General features: G+C 41.4%; 1 protein-coding gene across 3 annotated transcripts; it reads right to left on the bottom strand.

Annotated features, from left to right (window-relative positions):
- Positions 1-6,396: 6,396 nt before the first annotated feature.
- LOC146498186 (serine/threonine-protein kinase tousled-like 1-B) lies at positions 6,397-19,696 on the bottom strand. Of its 3 annotated transcripts, none has more exons than XM_085139706.1 (22): positions 19,229-19,696; positions 17,304-17,425; positions 16,601-16,669; positions 16,397-16,435; positions 16,204-16,279; positions 16,069-16,112; positions 15,903-15,986; positions 15,575-15,655; positions 15,362-15,454; positions 14,846-14,956; positions 14,117-14,253; positions 13,701-13,892; positions 13,429-13,495; positions 13,187-13,284; positions 12,738-12,819; positions 12,546-12,637; positions 12,361-12,450; positions 11,383-11,552; positions 11,118-11,253; positions 9,819-9,930; positions 9,618-9,725; positions 6,397-8,388 (listed from the first exon to the last, which is right to left on the bottom strand). In XM_085139706.1, exons 1-22 carry the CDS (start codon positions 19,353-19,355, stop codon positions 8,239-8,241), a joined length of 2,280 nt encoding a protein of 759 aa, XP_084995832.1. In that variant the 5' UTR covers positions 19,356-19,696; the 3' UTR covers positions 6,397-8,238. The 3 variants fall into 3 exon arrangements, with proteins under 3 accessions (XP_084995832.1, XP_084995831.1, XP_084995833.1); XM_085139705.1 differs by having other exon boundaries at positions 15,903-15,992; positions 19,229-19,695; XM_085139707.1 differs by lacking the exon at positions 16,397-16,435 and having other exon boundaries at positions 15,903-15,992; positions 19,229-19,693.

Here is a 19,696-nt window from a genome sequence, read left to right as displayed (position 1 = left end):
AAGCTACTTTGCACTTTCAATGTCCCAGATAGACAAAAACAACATGATGAAGATGGCCAAAAAGAAAATACAAGAACAAACAAGGTATAATGGAAAATTGGTGCAGCAGGGCTTGTGTATGGGAAGCTAGAAGGTTCAATATTAAGCAGCATTTCAGAAACCCACAGAATAAATATTTGGGGAACAAAAGAAATTTACATCTGCCTGATAATTCAGTTGTAAAGCAAACATATAAGAGGTGCTAAAGATTGCAGTAAAATGCACCAGAAAACATGTCTTTCAAAATTTGATACACTTTTTCATAATTTTTAGACAACACCTGATCATCTAAACAGTTTTCACATCATACACACAACCTGTAAACAAACAAACAAAAAAACACTACTTCTAGTTCGTCACACACCTCATCAGAAAATCAAAAATGTGAAGTCTGCTCAGCCTTGTGTGGTCGTGTCACAGTGATCAAACAGTCTTTTTCATATTTCAAAAATGATATAGTGAAACATCTGTATACAGTAAACATTAAAGATTCTCCTATTAATACTGTACTCTTTAATAGCAGAAAATGTTATGGTGACCGCTGGGAATCTGATGTGATTGGGTCCTTCCAGAAGCAAGTCTTACCACTCAGCAACTGTTCTGAAACACCTCTGGACAGTTATGTTGAAGCATGACTTAAATTAGCTTTAATTCAGTTATGGAGACATAAAAACAGAACATTTTTAACAGAGCTCGACCAATTCATCGGCAGACCAACATCATCAGGCTATACCACCTGTTTGCTGATCTATCTGTATCGCTGTTTATAAGCATTTAAAAGTGAAAAGTAAAAAAGAAAGGTGTTGATATTGCACAGTTTGTTCAGTGCAACTGGTATCAGTGTTAAAACTGTACAAGTTGGGCTCTAGTATTTAATCCCCAATCAAAATGCTTAAAAACAAAACACACAGAGACACACAAAACATGCTAATTGCATCAAAATTAAGTTTTAAAAATCTTTTCCACCTTTTTCAAACGTCTACTGGTTCAGAATTTTCCTGTAAATTCTTCAAATAGCACCTCTCCTTCTGATAATATACATGTTGAATATGCATGCATTGCTGGTCTCATAAGACTGCAATCTCATTTGTTTACACATTTTACAGTCTTGTGCAACTTAATTATAAGAATTAAATTTAAAACAAGTCATCTTTACTAGAGCAATGCATGTGTCTTATACGACTCTCCCAAAACACTTGGTATTGGGAGGGGAAATGGAAAATTCTTCTAAATGAAAACACGTCTGTGAAAAAAATGGATACATCAACAAGTTACATTTCTGCTGAAATTTTATAAAACGTCTGTTTTCTGTTGCAGCCTTGTCATCGTCCCTCCTCTTAAGTTCTTGATGTTGACCTTCAATTCGCCTTTCAGTCTGTGCGTTTTGATCCAGCTCATATAATACCATCACACTATGAGCCACAAGTGTGAGCAACCTCGATTCATGTGAAAGGAAGAAAAAAAACATCCGTACTGTAAAAATATTTTGATTCTGCCACCTGTGGTTTCTGTTGTGCATCACAAGTACAAAATGTGTTGCAGTGAGTAAGAATGTGGTTAGTTTTGCAAGAGAAGCACATGAGCTTGAGGAATTGTAAGTAACCGAGGATAATTATTAAAAGCTTTGCTAAAAGAGAGACTGACTGAATAAATAGGCTCAGGCTACAACATTTCTGTAAGTGAACAAAAACTCCAAACGTGTGAAATAATGGCAAAAAAACAAAGTGAATTGAACTTCCTCCAGTCCTTAATTAGGGGGAAATGACGCTCTCTCTCTGCGTGTTTCCTGGGTGAGAGAGGCCTTTTTGTTGTTGTTGTGCTAAGCTAATAGGCAGAATGCTACAGGTATAGCTCTAAAGAATGTAGCATCATAGGCAGTGTAGTCCGTGCTGCAGGGAGAATGGACTGCCATACACGTTATGTGTCTGTAAGCGAGGAGGGAGAAAAAGGAAAAGTACGAGCTGTCATCGAGCAAAAACGGAGCTGGAAGCATGTAAATATAATAATAACCACTGCAGCCAAGAAGAGTGCCTGACGAGCCCAGTTGTAAGTAAGCTATTAAGACTCGACTGTACACCGTGTTCGTGTTTTCCTCCAAAAACAATAAGTTCTGTTGGAGCAGCCTTTCAACGCCTCTCTCTGTCTCTCGCTAGCAAAGTGACCCAGACAACAAAGTAAAGCTAGTTTTCGGCTACGAGCCCGACACAGAACCCACCGTATTAGCCAGAGGTCCCTTTACTACGGTTCGGAGCCGCGGACCTTCAGTAACAGTAATAAATCACAGCAATTGTACATTCATGTAGTTGTAAACAGCATGATAATATATTAAGTAATCCAAAGTATTCAGAATACGTTACTCTTATTGAGTAACGTAACGGAATACGTTACAGAATACATTTTGGGGCATGTATTCTGTATTCTGTAATGGAATACATTTAAAAAGTAACCTTCCCAACACTGTTCTTATGTGTAGTGATTACTAAAAAACTATTTTTGGCTGTAAAAGCGACTGTAGTTAGAAGTGACAGTGATTGTGGAGTGGAAAAGAGATCCTGCACATGCTTGAAACTTACCGAGCTGGAGGTTTACAAAAGGCAACGATACACAAACAGAGCTAATAAATCTGATGAAGGACAGCATTTTCTGTCTTTGTGGATACACACACTTTTTAGTTCTGTATGTTCAGTTTTATGCACCTCCCCCACTGATGCTGGACGCCAAGATTAACCTAAGAAATTCTCTAATTAACCTTGTAAAATTCAAACTGATGGCCTTCAAAATAAATTGTATGGATAAAATATCCATATTACTACAATCCTTTCTTCCCTTCATACCTTTTAACCACATTCAGGTGAGACTGAAATTGCACACTGTAACACAAGCCTGCTACAGCATTAAAATACACTCACTGGCCACTGTATCAGGTACACCATGTCACCTGCTTCTTTATCGGTTTTCTGCATTTTACCGGGGGGCAAATCATATTTGATAACTCCAAAATCTTGTATTGTCCTCCAATTGAACTCTAGGGTTGAAATTTTGAAACAAAACTGAATTGTCAGAGGTCAGAGGATAACGGACAGGCTGCTTTGTGCCGATGAGGAAGTCAGATAACCACAGGGATGCAGAACAGCCTCCGCAAAGCCAGAACAGCTTACTACTCATCACTGATTGAAGAAAATAAGAACAACCCCAGGTTTCTCTTCAGCACTGTAGCCAGGCTGACAAAAAGTCAGAGCTCTTTTGAGCCAACCATCCCTTTAACGTTAACTAGTGATGACTTCATGAACTTCTTCACAAATAAAATTTTTATCATTAGAGAAAAAATTACCAATAATCATCCCACAGATGTAATATTATCTACAGCTACTCTTAGTTCCATTGATGTTAAGTTAGACTCTTTTTTTCCAATCGATCTTTCTGAGTTAACTTCAATAATTACTTCCTCCAAACCATCAACATGTCTTTTAGACCCCATTCCTACAAAACTGCAGAAGTCCTGCCATTGATTAATTCTTCGATCTTATATATGATCAACCTATCTCTAATTATCGGCTATGTACCACAGGCCTTCAAGGTGGCTGCAGTTAAACCTTTACTCAAAAAGCCATCTCTTGACCCAGCAGTCTTAGCTAATTATAGGCCAATCTCCAACCTTCCTTTCATATCAAAAATCCTTGAAAGAGTAGTTGTCAAACAGCTAACAGATCATCTGCAGAGGAATGGTTTATTTGAAGAGTTTCAGTCAGGTTTCAGAGTTCATCACAGCACAGAAACAGCTTTAGTGAAGGTTACAAATGATCTTCTTATGGCCTCTGACAGTGGACTCATCTCTGTGCTTGTCCTTCTTGACCTTAGTGCAGCATTCGATACTGTTGACCATAATATCCTATTAGAGCGATTAGAACATGCTGTAGGTATTACAGGTATTGCACTGCAGTGGTTTGTATCATATCTATCTAATAGACTCCAATTTGTGCATGTAAATGGAGAGTCCTCTTCACACACTGAGGTTAATTATGGAGTTCCACAGGGTTCAGTGCTAGGACCAATTCTGTTTACATTATACATGCTTCCCCTAGGCAGCATCATTAGAAGACATAGCATACATTTTCACTGCTATGCAGATGACACCCAGCTCTATCTGTCCATGAAGCCAGATAACACACACCAATTAGTTAAACTGCAGGAATGTCTTAAAGACATAAAGACTTGGATGGCCACTTTCTGCTTCTTAACTCAGATAAAACTGAGGTCATTGTACTCGGCGCTGAAAAGCTTAGAAATATGGTATCTAACCAGATTCTTACTCTGGATGGCATTACCTTGGCCTCCAGTAACACTGTGAGGAACCTTGGAGTCATTTTTGACCAGGATATGTCCTTCAACGCACATATTAAACAAATATGTAAGACTGCTTTCTTCCATTTGCGCAACATCTCTAAAATTAGAAATATCCTGTCTCAGAGTGACGCTGAAAAACTAGTTCATGCATTTATTACTTCCAGGCTGGACTACTGCAATTCATTATTATCAGGATGTCCAAAAAACTCACTGAAAAGCCTTCAGTTAATCCAAAATGCTGCAGCAAGAGTACTGACAGGGACTAGAAAGAGAGAGCATATTTCTCCTGTTTTGGCTTCCCTTCATTGGCTTCCTGTTAAATCCAGAATTGAATTCAAAATCCTGCTCCTCACATACAAGGTCTTAAATAATCAGGCCCCATCTTATCTTAATGACCTTGTGGTACCATATCACCCTATTAGAGCACTTCGCTCTCGCTCTGCAGGCCTACTTGTTGTTCCTAGAGTATTTAAAAGTAGAATGGGAGGGAGAGCCTTCAGTTTTCAGGCCCCTCTTCTGTGGAACCAGCTTCCAGTTTGGATTCGGGAGACAGACACTATCTCTACTTTTAAGATTAGGCTTAAAACTTTCCTTTTTGCTAAAGCATATAGTTAGGGCTGGACCAGGTGACCCTGAATCCTCCCTTAGTTATGCTGCAATAGATGTAGGCTGCCGGGGGATTCCCATGATGCATTGAGTTTTTCCTTTCCAGTCACCTTTCTCACTCACTATGTGTTAACAGACCTCTCTGTATTGAATCGTATCTGTTATTAATCTCTGTCTCTCTTCCACAGCATGTCTTTTATCCTGTCTTCCTTCTCTCACCCCAACCGGTCGCAGCAGATGGCCGCCCCTCCCTGAGCCTGGTTCTGCCGGAGGTTTCTTCCTGTTAAAAGGGAGTTTTTCCTTCCCACTGTCGCCAAAGTGCTTGCTCATAGGGGGTCATATGATTGTTGGGCTTTTCTCTGTATCTATGAAGCGCCTTGAGGCGACATTTGTTGTGATTTGGCGCTATATAAATAAAATTGAATTGAATTGAATTGAATAGAAGAGCATCTTTAAGCACACAAAACACAGAACCCGGAGGCAGATGAGCTACAGCAGCAGAAGACCACACCAGGTGTCACTCCTGTCAGCTAAAAACAGGAAACTAAAACTTCACACGTGGCTTACCAAAACTGCGAAGCAGAAAGCTGCAAACACACTGCCCAGTCAGAAGAGCCTTGATTTCTGTTGCAACGTTCGGATGATAGGCTCTCAATTTGGCATAAAAAACATGAACGCATGGGTCCATCCTGCCTTGTACCAGCAGTTCGGAGTCAGTATCAACTGAGCATTGTTTAATCACCCCAGCTTGCCTGTATATCGTTACTGGCCATGTTCATCCCTTTTATTACCAGCGTATCCATCGTGCCTGTATAACACACGTCGCAAAACTCAATCATCTCAAACTGGTTTCTTGAACATTACAATAAGCTCGCTGTCAGCAGATCTCAATCTGTGTGGGATGTGGTGGAACAGGACATCGTCATCTTCGATTTCAGCCAATAAATCGGCTGCAGCTGTGATGTCATCATGTTAATATGGACCAAAATCTCTGAGGAATGTTTCCAGCACCTTGTCGAATCCATGCCACAAAGACTCAGGGAAGTTCTTAAGGAAAAACTGTCTCCATTAATGTAACTAATGAAGTGACTACCAAGTTTTTTATATCTATATATGTATAGCTACGCATACATAAATATAAATATCACAGACTTTCTTTGGCAATTACCACATGGGTGTTATCGCCTTCCTCCAGTCTCCATCTTGTTGCACTTCCACCAAAGTTACATAACCCTCCACAGGAAATATGGGTCGCACAGCAGGAACTAGTACTTGTCAGGCAATCTTTTAACGACGAAGCCTAGCATCAGATTCCAAACATGATATGGCTTTTACTTTACTAATGGATGTATTTCTATTAAAGCACGTTTTGCTGTGTGTACCTGATATTTCACACCGTTCTGTTCAGCAGATGAAAACAGAGGGCGGTGTGTTTGTTTCTTTTATTAAACTTGAAACTTGTTATTCTACTTCCTCACTTGCTTTCACTTTCACACAAGCCATGGGAGCTCCTCCCCTGCAGTTTAATGCTCTTGTAATGTTTCTGAATTGATGTTGACTTTCTCTGTTTGTTTGTTTTTTACCCCTATGACAGCTAACATTTCAACAATCAATTCAGGATAAATGTTTAAATCAAAGCATTATTTTTATCAATCCCGTTATCACTTGCGGCACATAAAATTCTTACCAATCCGGGATCCACGTTGCCTACATTTGAGAGGGCTTAAAAGGCACAAAACCATACAGGTAAGTGTTTTATTTAGACAATGACAACATTTGGATATATCCACTCAAACTCTAGCCGCAGTAAATCTCGCTGCAACCACAGCCAACCTGGAGCGTGCACACTTCTGCTGGCATGAACATTTCTCACTACACAGCGCACTGGGCCTTTGCTCTATAGGTCTGTCGGACTTTTACATCAAAATAATCCAAAAAAGTTTTGTGGGTGGGAAATAGACCAAAAAAAACAAACAAAAAAACACAGAGGCTGAATGTTGGTGGCAGAAGAATGTGTCGCATTCCCTTGAACAGCACAGCGGGCGTCTTATTTTATAAGAACAAAACAAAAAAATCCTCTTAACACAGTTCAAGTATGCACATATGCGAGGTGAAAAATCATTCACAGACGTGTTACAAACTAAAAGCGACACTTATAGCAGCAAACTGAGAACAGCTTTCAGGAGGAGATACAAATTAAACGGAGCAAAGTGGTAGCAAGGAAAAGCCTCAATATTATTGATCTGCTAATGATTGACGTCTCCTGCATGTGAAATCTACAACCAATTCTGCGTCCTGATGACGGCAACAGCTGTAACAGCTGATCCAGCCCCCGGGGGGGACAACATGACGGATTTTTTACCTGAACAAAAAAAACAATTAAGACAGATTCACAGATCCACTTCCTGTAGACCTCAATTATGTTGTAAAGCAACAAAAAGGAGGACAAAAAAAAGTGAATGGAAGTGAAATTTGATGAAGCGGGAATAAAGCCCACATTGCAGTGCTAAAAGACAGCTAGGAGACCAGATGAAGGTAATCTGGATTGGAAACGCAAACTGAATCCAGAAATATGTCATTTTTTTTCCTCTTTTTTTTTTAAACATCAAGTCTGATAAAGGTTACGTGGTCACTTCCAAGTCCTCAGATCACTTTTTAAGTTAATCCCTGTGGGGTGCAGATAGGAGGCTACAGGTAAAGTCATTAGGGCGTCTCATTAAAATGAACAGCAGGTCGCCTCAAACACCGGTGCCTCCTCTGTGTGTCCGTTAACCCCCATCTTCTGACCCCTGCTGGTCAGTGCCCTCATTAGCATCGAGACTGTAACTGCAGCGTTATGTTGATGTGAGTTTTAGCCACCTCATGAGGTGTTTTATGACGTGCGTGTGTCTACATGTAGATGTATATAGAGCTACGAGAAGGGAGCAGGTCATTTAATGTCTTTTAAGGAGTTAATTCCTTAAACAAATCCTCTAGATTCATCGTCGTCGTCGTCATCATCTGCTTTCCGCTCTTCTCCCCATCTATTCCTTTGCTTTATACTCCGTCTCCTCTCTCACGCAATTGAGTTCAAGGGCATGATCAGCCTTTACTTCCTCTCATTTTTCCATCTTTTCTGCTGTTCTGTTGCTAATGTATCCGTTTTAGCAACAGCTCAGGTGGAGAAAAAGAAAAAACAAAGATCCACATCTACTAATCGATGAACATTTCTGCCTCAAGACTGGCTAGACGGTCCCATCAGAATGTTAGTCAGTAGGTGGGAAGAGATGAGGCGGAGGGCTGCAGAGAGCCGGAGGAGTTTGAGCGTCTCATGTGAGGGAGGAGGTAGGTGTCCGAGCACAGCTGGTGAACGTCGTACCTATCCTCCTTGCGATAGGCCAGACAGCGGCGGATAAACGCCTGCAGAGCACAAAAGAGCACAAATTAAAATGATAGGAGACGTATGCTACTCTACCTTTTGTTACTGTTTGCCACTAATTTAGATCCTATTTATGGCAAGGCAATATTATCAGCTGCTTCTCCGGTAAGTCTCTCACAGGTGAACTGCGGGTGGCTGGGTATTCTTATTCTGCTGTGCCTGACATTTAACATTTCTCCACCAGCTATGGGCTCTCATTTGAGTGTCACTCCAGCTTGCAGCAAATTTTCAGGCCAGAACACAGACTACTGTCAGCTACTTCAGCTCTGAAAGGTGTAGTCGGAGTCTAGTGTAGGACGAGATCCTCTCTGGAGAAACAGCTGAATGCTATCAGGGTAGGAAACAAGACGTGATAAAGGAAGGGGCGTAGCTAGCAGCTAGCTAAAGAAATACTATAATGAATCATGTATGTCTGGCTGTCCCACCCAACTAAAGCGAGGAATAGGAAACTACTGGTTGCAGCTGACTCAGATGAACGAACATGTGTCAACGTGTCGCTGGACTGCCAAACTAAATCTCTGTTAATTGTTAACACATTAGTGTGCAGCTGCAACACAAGTCTCACCCTGCTTACGCTTAAAAAAAAGAAAAAAATCATCTTGAAATGTGAGAAACTAAAACCAGTGAACTTTTCTGATTTCTTTCACACCACAGACAAATAGGTCATTACATTTGTTTTAAAATAATATAAAAGTTTATCTCTTCAAGTACACAAGGTTTGCCTCGATTTAATATCTCTAAATTTCGCCAGATGTGATTATTTACTGATGGACTGTTTCATGTCACTTTGGGTTTTACAGGATTTTGCATTACTGTCAAACAGCAGATCCATTTGTCAGGTATTGAATTACCTGGGCCCAAAACAGACGTCCCAGCATGGTTATTAAATCTATGGATATTCCTTTTAGTTGGGTGTAAAATATAGAAGATTTTATCCACAGCGCCCACTATCAACTCACCATTAAGATGCTATGCAGTTAAACGTCATTAGGAGATGCCATTTACAGGCTACTTTTCAGTCCCGAGTTTCAGCTTTATTGCATTAATGTTGAAATATTGCATCACTGTGAACATAATGTTCGTGCAATTTGAGATATCGAGCAACAGGAGTAAAACTAAGCGCAAGCAGCATTCATTTTATAGCAGCTGTATCAATAAAGGTGACGTAAATGCCCTCGTGTGTCCGTAAACGTGTCTGTGTGTGCGTTACCTTTGCCTCCGTGCTGGCCTGTGGTTTCGCTGGGAACTGGACTTCTGTGGCTTTGAGGATGGTGTTTTCCTGGAGGATGTCCTGCTGTGACTGATTGTGACCAAACGGCTGTAAAAACAAAACACAAGATTCAAATTCAAAATGTTCATGTCACTTCATCTGACATTGGATGTTGTGACGCATGGTGTTACGGTGCGGCACCTTGCGTCCATAGAGGCACTGGAAGAAGATCACTCCCACAGACCAGACATCCACCTTGTTGGAGATCTTAGGTGGTTCCTTCCCCACCACAAAGCACTCTGGAGGAAGGTACCTAAATACAAGATTAAGCAAACAAATTTGAAAAAAAAGGACATCGGCTACCAGATCAGAAATACATGACATTATCTTTAAAAAACTGAATTGAGCTGCTTCCATACGCGGGCAGGTCGGTAGAGGTGTAATTTCTCCTGGCACAATCTACACACTCAGACATACCACAACTACACACTTGCATACAGAGCACCAGCTGTTCGACAAAAGGCCAAAATTTGGGGCTTTGTGCATTTTTTTTGTGCTGCAAATTTATTTATAAATAAAACTATACGCTCTGACTTACGCTCTGAGGACTAAAAGCACTAAAATGAATTTTCAATTTGTCTCATTAATCTCGACCAAACCAGTTTTCTCAGGAAGACAAAACAGTAAAATCAATAAGAAATCACTAGTCAGTTATAACATATAACAGGATAATTATATAACCAGTCACTGAGTGGTGAGGGTCAACAGGGGTTTTGAAAATTGTGTGCCTGAAGCAGGCTTTTCTTAGTGGGTACGATGCATTCTGATCACTCGGTCAGTTAATAGCTGGCTTTCGCAATGCATTCTGGGATACCTGATGGTCCACTTCACCACTCCCATCAGTGCATTATTTGAGACATATGCAAGGTAACCAATCAGACGTTGACGAGCTGTAGCGACAGTTTAAACGATTTCATGATGCACTGCAGCACACGAGTCATGAAATAATTACAGTGAAATACTTCAATGTTTTTAGATAATAAACAAATATTTTCAATAATTATTGATATATTTATTTATGATATATTTATTTCCTTACTTTCAATTGAAATTCATTTCTGACACATTTTTCTAATTATTCACAGATGTATTTATTTATTTCATTTCGGCACTTTTAACCCTCCACACCCTCCACTGTTTCCTTCTATGCGATAGCATGCTGCATGTGACATCTTTGTTATTGTTCTTCTCATGTGGGTAAGTTCAGGACTGTAACCTGTGCAGATCCATACTTGACTCTATACCTACCATATTTAAAAAATGATAGTCACAATTCACTGTACATCTTATTAGTAGCACAGAGACACAATTTATACACGACATACGCCCACAGATTTAGTGCGCTGTCTCTTTCAGGTAATCTGCAATCATGGGTTTAACCTGTCTGTCAGTCTGGGAAGGGCATTAGTGTGTGTGTGTCTGTGTGGGCATATGTGTTACCAGTAGGTGCCCGCTCCCTGTGATGTGAGATCCATGCCGTCAACACCATAGTTGTCATCGTCCATGATCTTGGACAGGCCAAAGTCTGTGATTTTGATTTCTCCACATGCTGTACCATCCACCAGCAAGATGTTACCTAATTGCCACAAACGCAGGAGATTCAGTAAGTGTTTAACAATCAGATATCCTGCTTTAACAGTGAAACACTAAAAATCATTAGAGGAACAACAATTGACTTTGATTTCATGTCAAACAGGAGACTAACCAGGTTTCAGGTCGTAGTGGATGATGGGGGGTTTGATTTCATTGAGGTAGCGCAACGCGCTGACAATTTGCATGACAATGGAGCGTGCCTCTTTCTCTGACATTAGCTTGTTTTGTTTCAGGTAGAAGTCCAGGTCGTTTCCTTCACAGAACTCCAACACCGTGCAGAACCTAACAAAGACACATGCACATGGTTACATACAGAGGAAAACAAACAAAAAAAACAACAACAACAACAACAAAAAACGATGAATAAACAAGACGAGAACAGTATTTGCAACTTCAGCTTGTCATCAGTTTAGTAATCCTTAAGTAGCTAGATACACTGATTAACCAGTATACCTTTCTCTCAGGAGATGGAAAGCCTAGAGGCTAAGAAGAGACATTTCCTTCCCCCATATGTAGGTCAGAGGTCAGGGTCAGGACTTTGTGCTATTTAATGAGACTGATCTCAGTTTCCAGCCATGTAAGTGAGCTGCTTAGTTATCCAAGGAACACTTTGCGAAGTTGGTACAATATGAGCAAGAGTAACCTCAGAAATATTTAAACTGTCTTTCTGGACAAACAGTTAATGCCCTCATTTAGGTATGTGAGACTGGCTGCCACTTCCTTTAAGCACCCTCCGAGTCTGGGTGACTACAGCTCATGTGCTGAGTTAACACCCACAGACAGAAGTTAAACCTTCAAAAAATAACATCCATTGTCAGAGCACGTTAACACTGAATCATACATTCCACTGTGATTTTCTAATCTGATACCACCCTGAACTGGAGCCTCGAGGCACAACACAAACAATTCATGCATTATTTGAATATTTACTGGGTTTGGTCTTTGAAAAGCTTCAACACTAACTAGTGTGCACCACGCTGGTTTACAGCCATTAGAAAAAAAGGTTTTTAACACAGTGCTAAGAGAGGCGCATCCTGAGGATATGTGAACCCAGCAGGGCAGCAGCTGGCAGATGTCACAGGTCACTCACGTGTCAGTATCCAGGGAAAAATAGTCATACAGTTTGACTATTCTGGGATGGTCCAGCTGCTTGTGTATCCGGTACTCCCTGCATGCATGCCTAGAAGGAAAAATGTGTCAAAACAGCATGTGTAAATAGGGGAACATGTTGTCTTTGTGGACCTCAATTATGTTGTGTCTGTGGATGAGACCTACTTGTGGTAGTTCTCCTTTTTCTCCTCTCTCCAGTTCTTGTTGAGCTGGTGGATTTTAACAGCAGCATAGCGCTGCTCAAACAGGTCAAAGGCCTGCACGTGAAAGGAAAGCACACTCAGATGTTTTGTCTGTAAACATACATACGCCCAAAAAGAAAACAGGAAAAGCGCGATCCTTCCACAAAGACAATACCTTATAGACTTCACTGAAGCCGCCCCTGCCCAGCAGGTGCAACAGAAGGTACCTCTCATTCAGGGTGGGATGGTCTTTAAATCTGAGTGAGAAAGATGCTTAGTGAGCAAAAAAAATTAACACAGCATAAAAAAAATACTAACCATTCATACATTCAGGATGTGTGAAGTTTCTATTATATCATCTGCCTTGTGATACAGCAAGTTTCGGTAACCAATGAAATGAGGAATTAACCTAATGACTACACAGCTGCTCAAGGCAATCACCAACTTCTTTGTGATTTATATTCATCATGTGACCACTTAATGATTTTATTCCACATCAATTTTGTTTTCATTCATCGGCTCTACTAAATAACCACTGTGGAAAATAATACTAACGCTCATCCACAGTCACGTCTTAACTGTCAGTAAGCAAGATCTTTCAGCGGGGTTGCCGAGTACACTTACGCTGAGCTGTCCTCGTTGTTTATCCTCTTCAGCTCTCTGATATGAAGGTTCCTCACCCTCTCCAACCGCTCCAGCTCTGCTTGGATCTCTGCCTCCTCCTGGACAACCATGAAATTCAAAGATTTTAAAGTTTAAAAGCGTTTCGCTCATAGTTATGGTCAAACAATTGCTTTCAGCAGAATTTTAACAATGTTTTCACAAACAGTTGGTTTATTAGCTGATGTTCTTTTTTAAACACTCACCTTCTTCAGATGTCCAAGGCGGAGCTTAAAGATTTCTTCCTGCTCGTGGTACTCAGCGAGGGTCAGTCTGCCAAAACACAGAGAAATCGAATTTTCCTCATTCCAAATGACACCACTGCTAACTACGGCTTTCAGTAACTTTAAAAAAATAAATATTCAAAAGTGAAAGTTAAAACTACCCATAGAAAGCAATGAAGAGAGGACAACTATTCATTCTTTTATGGTTTAGTATCATTCTCACAGACAGCATATACTTATTTCATTGTACTCACAGCTGGGGCAAGGAGGGTTTCAGGAAGGGGTCAGAATCGTTGCCGTTAACCACCTTCGTTTTGCGCTGCTTGGGCTCAGACGCAGAGGCCACAGAGAGGGAGGGAGCTGCAGGGTTTGGAGGCTTCCTCTTTGCCAGCAGCTTCCTTTGGCGCTCTATGTCCTCTCTCTGCTGGTTGATGCCCTCCTGCTGCCTGTGTAGAAAGAAAGGCACAAGCAAGAAATGGATCATAAGGTAAACACTAAGGCTGGATATAGACAACTCGTCGCTGTTTATATTCTTGGCTGTGAAGTGAAGCTTGCACAGAAAAATCACTTGTGAAAAAAATGTTTTTTTTTTCCACAAATAATCCAAACAAACTATAAATAATAGTTGACTGTGTTTGATTTAAAAACAAAACAAAAAACAACACATCACTTGATCAGGTTCTGGAATGCGTATCCGTCAGTCCACTGCTCCGTGTAGGACGCCCCGTGTCTGACGGTGGTGAAGTGGCCGAGACGGAGGCGATCCTGCATGCTCTTCTCGCGACATGACTGCTTCTCCTGAGTGCTCTGTGGGGAAAAACAAAAAAACAGAACAAAAACAGGCAGGCACACAGTTAGAACAATGGCTCTGTTGTTGAAGTATCTTAGCTGAAGCTCGATACTGTTTTCAATTCAAGCTAAGGACTCCAGCAAAATATTCCAGTGATGAACCCTGATCAATTACCATGCAGACTAAAAGTGCATTAAGCAACGTTTAAATATTATGAAACAAAACAACTCTGAACTAAGAGAGGTTGTTTAAACACCAAGTCCTTCCACCACTGTGATACTACATTTATCTCAGTGGAATCCGAATGAGAACAAGTGGCTGATGAAGATATTCAAAAACCTACCAACCGAAACACGCTTTTCTTTCTCTCAGCAGCTGTGCACCACAGCAAAGCTAAAACACCAGAGAACACTGGACTAAGAAATGTATTTTTCTTTAATGTCGTCACCTTTGCAAACAATAAGCTTCAAAATTACTCAGTAAACATTAGCTAATACATGGTAACACACTCTTGCATCATCTCCTCTTTCACATGTTAAAGAGAAACGATCAGCTTTAAATGTAGTATGTTTTTTTTAGCCAAAGGTATGTATGTGTATGAAAACACACCTTTTCTATGAGCAGCTTCTTGCTCATGGTGATGCACTTGTTGAGTCTCTCCTTGTATTTCTCCAGGAGTTTTTGCTGTTCATCAATCTGCCGTCGCAGGTCACAGTTAGCCTGTTAAAAAACAAAACAAAGAGGAACACGATGAAAGACTGTTTACGTGTAATATAAACCTAGTATGATTTTGAAAATCTTGGTCCACTACAATCATGCCTACTTGCCAATCAATCAACTGGACATGGCAACAAAAACCTTGACATATGGTCTAGATTATTTAAAATGATGCTAGCCAGCCAGACCAACAAGTTTAGTTTGGATCCATCTTCATGTAAACACTCAGTCAACATAAATGTTTTACAAGTCAGAGCCAGGCACTAAAGGCACTTCCTCTCCTTTGAAAGTAACCATGAAGATTAAAACATATTGGCCAACTGACTGATATTGAGACTACAGCCCCATGCGATCTGAACAGCCGTCCATCCTTCATCAACTGTTGATCAACACGAAGATCTAACTCACCCTGAGCAGGTCATCTATTCGCCCTTCTTTCTTTTCCAGGTCCAAACTTTTGTTGCTCTCCAGGGCAGCGAGTTTTAGGCCTGTCAGTTCAGTCTAAAAAAAGCCAAATAAACAGACACCAGTAAGAGACGACAACTGCCTGAATAAAAATGTAAAAAGAAGCAGAAGAAGAAGAAGGAAAAAAGCCTCATCATGTCAGTGTGTGATTCTTACCTGGACACATTTGCTTGAGGAAGCTTTGAGATTGTGCTCTCCAAAGCACAGACTAGTAGGTGAGGAGCTATTCTGCCGGATCTACGCACACAAAGGTTTTGTTATAAATCTTAAATTTACAGACATTTACTTGTACACAATGCCAATAATCGATCGAGTAAGTCTGATCCCTGAGTAAGACTTTTAGAGGACACATGCTTATTTGCAGCATCATATTGTTTTCTTAACGTGTACTAGAGTAGCTTTGGAGAATTCACAGTGCTAAATAATCCTTATTTGGCTGACACTCGGCTTTGGTGAAGCCCCAGTTCATCCCTCAAATACTTACGATGGAGCCTGGGGCAGAGTGTGAGTTCTGCGGAGAGCGGCGAACTGATGGGAGACCTCTGACTGGACTGGAACCATTTCCACCCTGGAACTTTGCACAGAGGATAAACTTAAGACTTAAGAGGTTCGAAATGATAAGAAAAAAGACCAGTTTTTGTAATACTCACATCAAAATAGTCACTGATCTTGGGCCCACGTGTCGAGGTCTTTCCTGCAAAAACAGAACAAAACAGTTCAAATTCAACGTCAGCCATCAATAACCCCCCCGAATCATGCTGCTTTAACGCAGACATCCACCATACCTTGACTACTCTCTGAATAGGTATCGGCTTTCCTTTTTCTCCCTCTGGACGACTCAGAGTGCTTCTTCTCCGGAGTCTGTAAATAGATATGAAACAAAAAAGAAAAGCATGAATCCCCTGTGTTTTATCTAACAAGGCAGGATCTTGTGGTGGTGTTCAGCAGGAAAGAGCAGCAGGAAGGAAGAGTACATACTGAGTAGGCAGGAGAGCTCCCTCTTTTCAAATCAGAGTTCTAGGAAGAGAAAAGAGGGAGAGGTGGAGGTAGCAGGAGAGGCAGAAAAGAAAGAGTGGGCAGTGCAAGGAAAACACTGACAATATGGCTATGCTTATGAGCACATATTACTGTGCATCTCTTTAATAAGTGGTGTAATATGCTCTGACTGTATGTGAGTTTCACCTCTGACTCTTTGTCACTAGATGATCCCAGACTTCCATAGCTGTGATTAGAGGATTCATTAGCCAGACCCTATTCAGAGCAAGAATTCAAACACAGAGAACAAGAGAACAATCAGCACAAGTCAGCTATTCAAGTTCTATAACGATCACTAAACGTAAACAGCAGTAAAACAAACGCTGAAGGCAGGCGACGCGGCTGGCTCATCTGACAGGAATCTAGTCTCTGCAGTTCTAAGGTGTGTCACTTGGATCTCTTCCAAATCATGAACATTTCCAGGAACTATGATGTCCTTTTTAGGAAAACAGGAACTTTTTTGCCTGCTTTTCCACAAGCAGGAACACGTGTTTGGTTTTTACTTCCGGGACTGTGACGTAGCGCTTTTTGGCAACTTCTGATCATGGTGGGGGTTAGCCATTGCTGCTTTAACTTCCGTAAAGCATGTTTTCTACAGCTAGCAAGTACCAATTGTCAACTAGATTGGATTGGCAGTTTTTTTCCCCCTTTCACACTCAAGCTAATTTCTCATGTAGCTCCTACAGTAGGGAAAAACAAAGGCATTTACAGCTCTGTAATGAGTCAAGAAACAAAGACGCACAAAGGGAAATTTTCTGAAGAGGTTTTTGTGCACTAGCTAACTGTTTTTGAGCGAGACATATGAAAATGGAGGCTTTATTTATTTATCTCTTCTTCTGTACTGTGTTACCTTAGCACCGCCGCTCGTGCTCCCAGTGCTGCCTCCCGTGTTGCCGCTGACAGCTCCTGTAAACCTGGCCTCCAGCAGCTCCTGTCTCCTGGGGTCCAGGCTGTGCAGCTCCTCCATTGGGCCTGGAATGACGACGAAAGCACAATACAGTGAGACGCTTATATTATCACCCATAATCGTGCTATAAAGAATTAGAGCAGAACACACTGCTGTGAAAAAAAAAAAAAAAGAATAAAAATACCCAAAAGGAATAAAAACGAGCGCAGGAAAATACATAAGCCGACAGTATCAGGGATGGGATGAGGAAAAATAAGAATGAGAATAAAAATAGAAAAATGCATTTCGTTCGACTGGGAAGGAGGCAGCCCTTCAAAAGACGTGTTTGCAATATATATGCTGGAAATTACAGCAGCTGAGTGACACTGTAAGTACAAACAGAAAGCGTGGAGGTCGTTTTACACCTAGAGAAATGGGACGAGAACAGACCGCGCTGGCTTGAGTCTGCCAACACAAAGATTGTCAGCTGGCCCATCTACAGTATTGTTTCTTTAAAAGTTAGCCTGTCACACATCCTCACTGCACTGTCCTCAAGCAGTTTAACATTTCAGGATTTCAGTACTTCTGAACATTTGCAGATGGAGGAAAAATAACAAGTTGCTACATCACTCAAAAAAGAAGCAGACGGCAGCAGTGTGTCTAATTGAAATGCTACACGTGTGCATCAGTTCTCCTCACCCTGTTGAGTATATACACACACACACACACACACACACACATACATACATATATATATATATATATATATATATATACATATATACACATATATACATATATCTCACACACACGCACAGTCAGACTGGGCCTAGAACAACCAGTTTCCCAAGTGAGAGGAAGGCAGGTCTTCATACTCCCTGCTGTATGCTGCAAGTGTTTGTTTCCTTATTGGACATTTCCTGGCTGTCATCTTTACACAGCTTCTGGCACAGGGGCAAGCCTTAAAAGGCATAATGGACATTATGAAACCTTTGTGCAGTCAAACTGGGAGCACAACAAAATACCAATAATATGTGGGGTTATTTTAGGACAGACAACATTTGGGTTAAGTGATCTATAAAGCTAGACCTTCGTGTTGGGAGAATTATTTTGTCTATTTGGACATTATTGTTATGGGTCTTGCGTAAAAAAAAATATTTTAATAAAAAAAATAGTCTTGAGCACGTATCCTATATCGGTATGGTACCTATTACGCATAGTTTGATACGCATATTCGGACTAACTTCGTAACACCGTCGCTGTCTCAGTAATTTTCCTCTGCCCTATAACTAATGGCCTTAGCTGGAAGAGTCTAAACGACTGCTGATATTTACCCAGTTTTGTCACATTACACCCAGCAACTCCGAGTCACAAGTAAATAACATCACGTCAACAACAAAGCAAAAGACGTGGAACAACAAATGCGCCCAAACTGGTTAAAAAAGTGCAACCCACGGCCTGTTTGGCAGTTCAAAGTAGCGGGGTCATGCATTACAGCGCATTAATGGATGCATGCATAGCTGCGTTGTTTAATATTCCACTAGAAGCTGTTGACAGGATGTTACAAACTGCTACAAAAACACTGTTTTCGGATCGACGGCGATCGAGTGACAAGAGATCACGAAACATGACAGCGAAACAAAACGAAACAACAAGCTAGCACTGCCTTTGTGCAAACACGATAGCCCGTTGCTACTTAGACTGGCCATCAACTGAACTGACAGCTGACATTTGGCTTCCAATTCACGGCATCACTGAACTTGACATCCATTTTTTTTACTTGAACAAACGCTAGCTCGACACGGCCAGAATAATCCACTTCTCGGGGGGGAAAGAACGCACTTTGGGGAGAATGCGAGCGGGTCGTGCACTTGGGTGAGCTGGTGTACCTTCCTTGCTCTTTGCGGTCGCCGTTATTTGTGGTTGAGAAATCGTTGGGGACGAGGAGAGCTGCGACCAAGATGGCGTCGCCTCCAAACTTCCACCACCACTTCCACTGTTACTTTGGACACTCATGAAGCCACTTTACCGCCGTGAGGAGCCAGCGTACACACTGCCGTTCGCGGAAATCCCGAACTCGCGTTCATGGTTCTTGACACCTGCCGTCGCCAAACGGGCCGGTAAACGTGAGTAACTCCGTGGCTGTCGGAGTCGCTAGACGTCTCGCATTTTGTGCTCCGTGCGGGTCCTGCGGAGGAGCGGCTTCTTTCGAGACTCGTTGAAACCGATCCAACGTAACCTTTGCATGATGACCGCACGCGCGCCTGTCAGCATCCAGTTCGCGAGCGGAGCTTTGATTCTGGTAGGCGAGGCTATCGCGAGGCTCGCGCGCGCCTAGCTGCGCGGTGGGGGGGATG

The sequence above is a fragment of the Neolamprologus multifasciatus genome, chromosome 18 (assembly GCF_963576455.1).
Source record: "Neolamprologus multifasciatus chromosome 18, fNeoMul1.2, whole genome shotgun sequence".
NCBI lineage: Eukaryota > Metazoa > Chordata > Actinopteri > Cichliformes > Cichlidae > Neolamprologus > Neolamprologus multifasciatus.
Note: the sequence above shows the minus strand (reverse complement) of the source record. Positions and strands in the feature narration are given on the sequence as shown.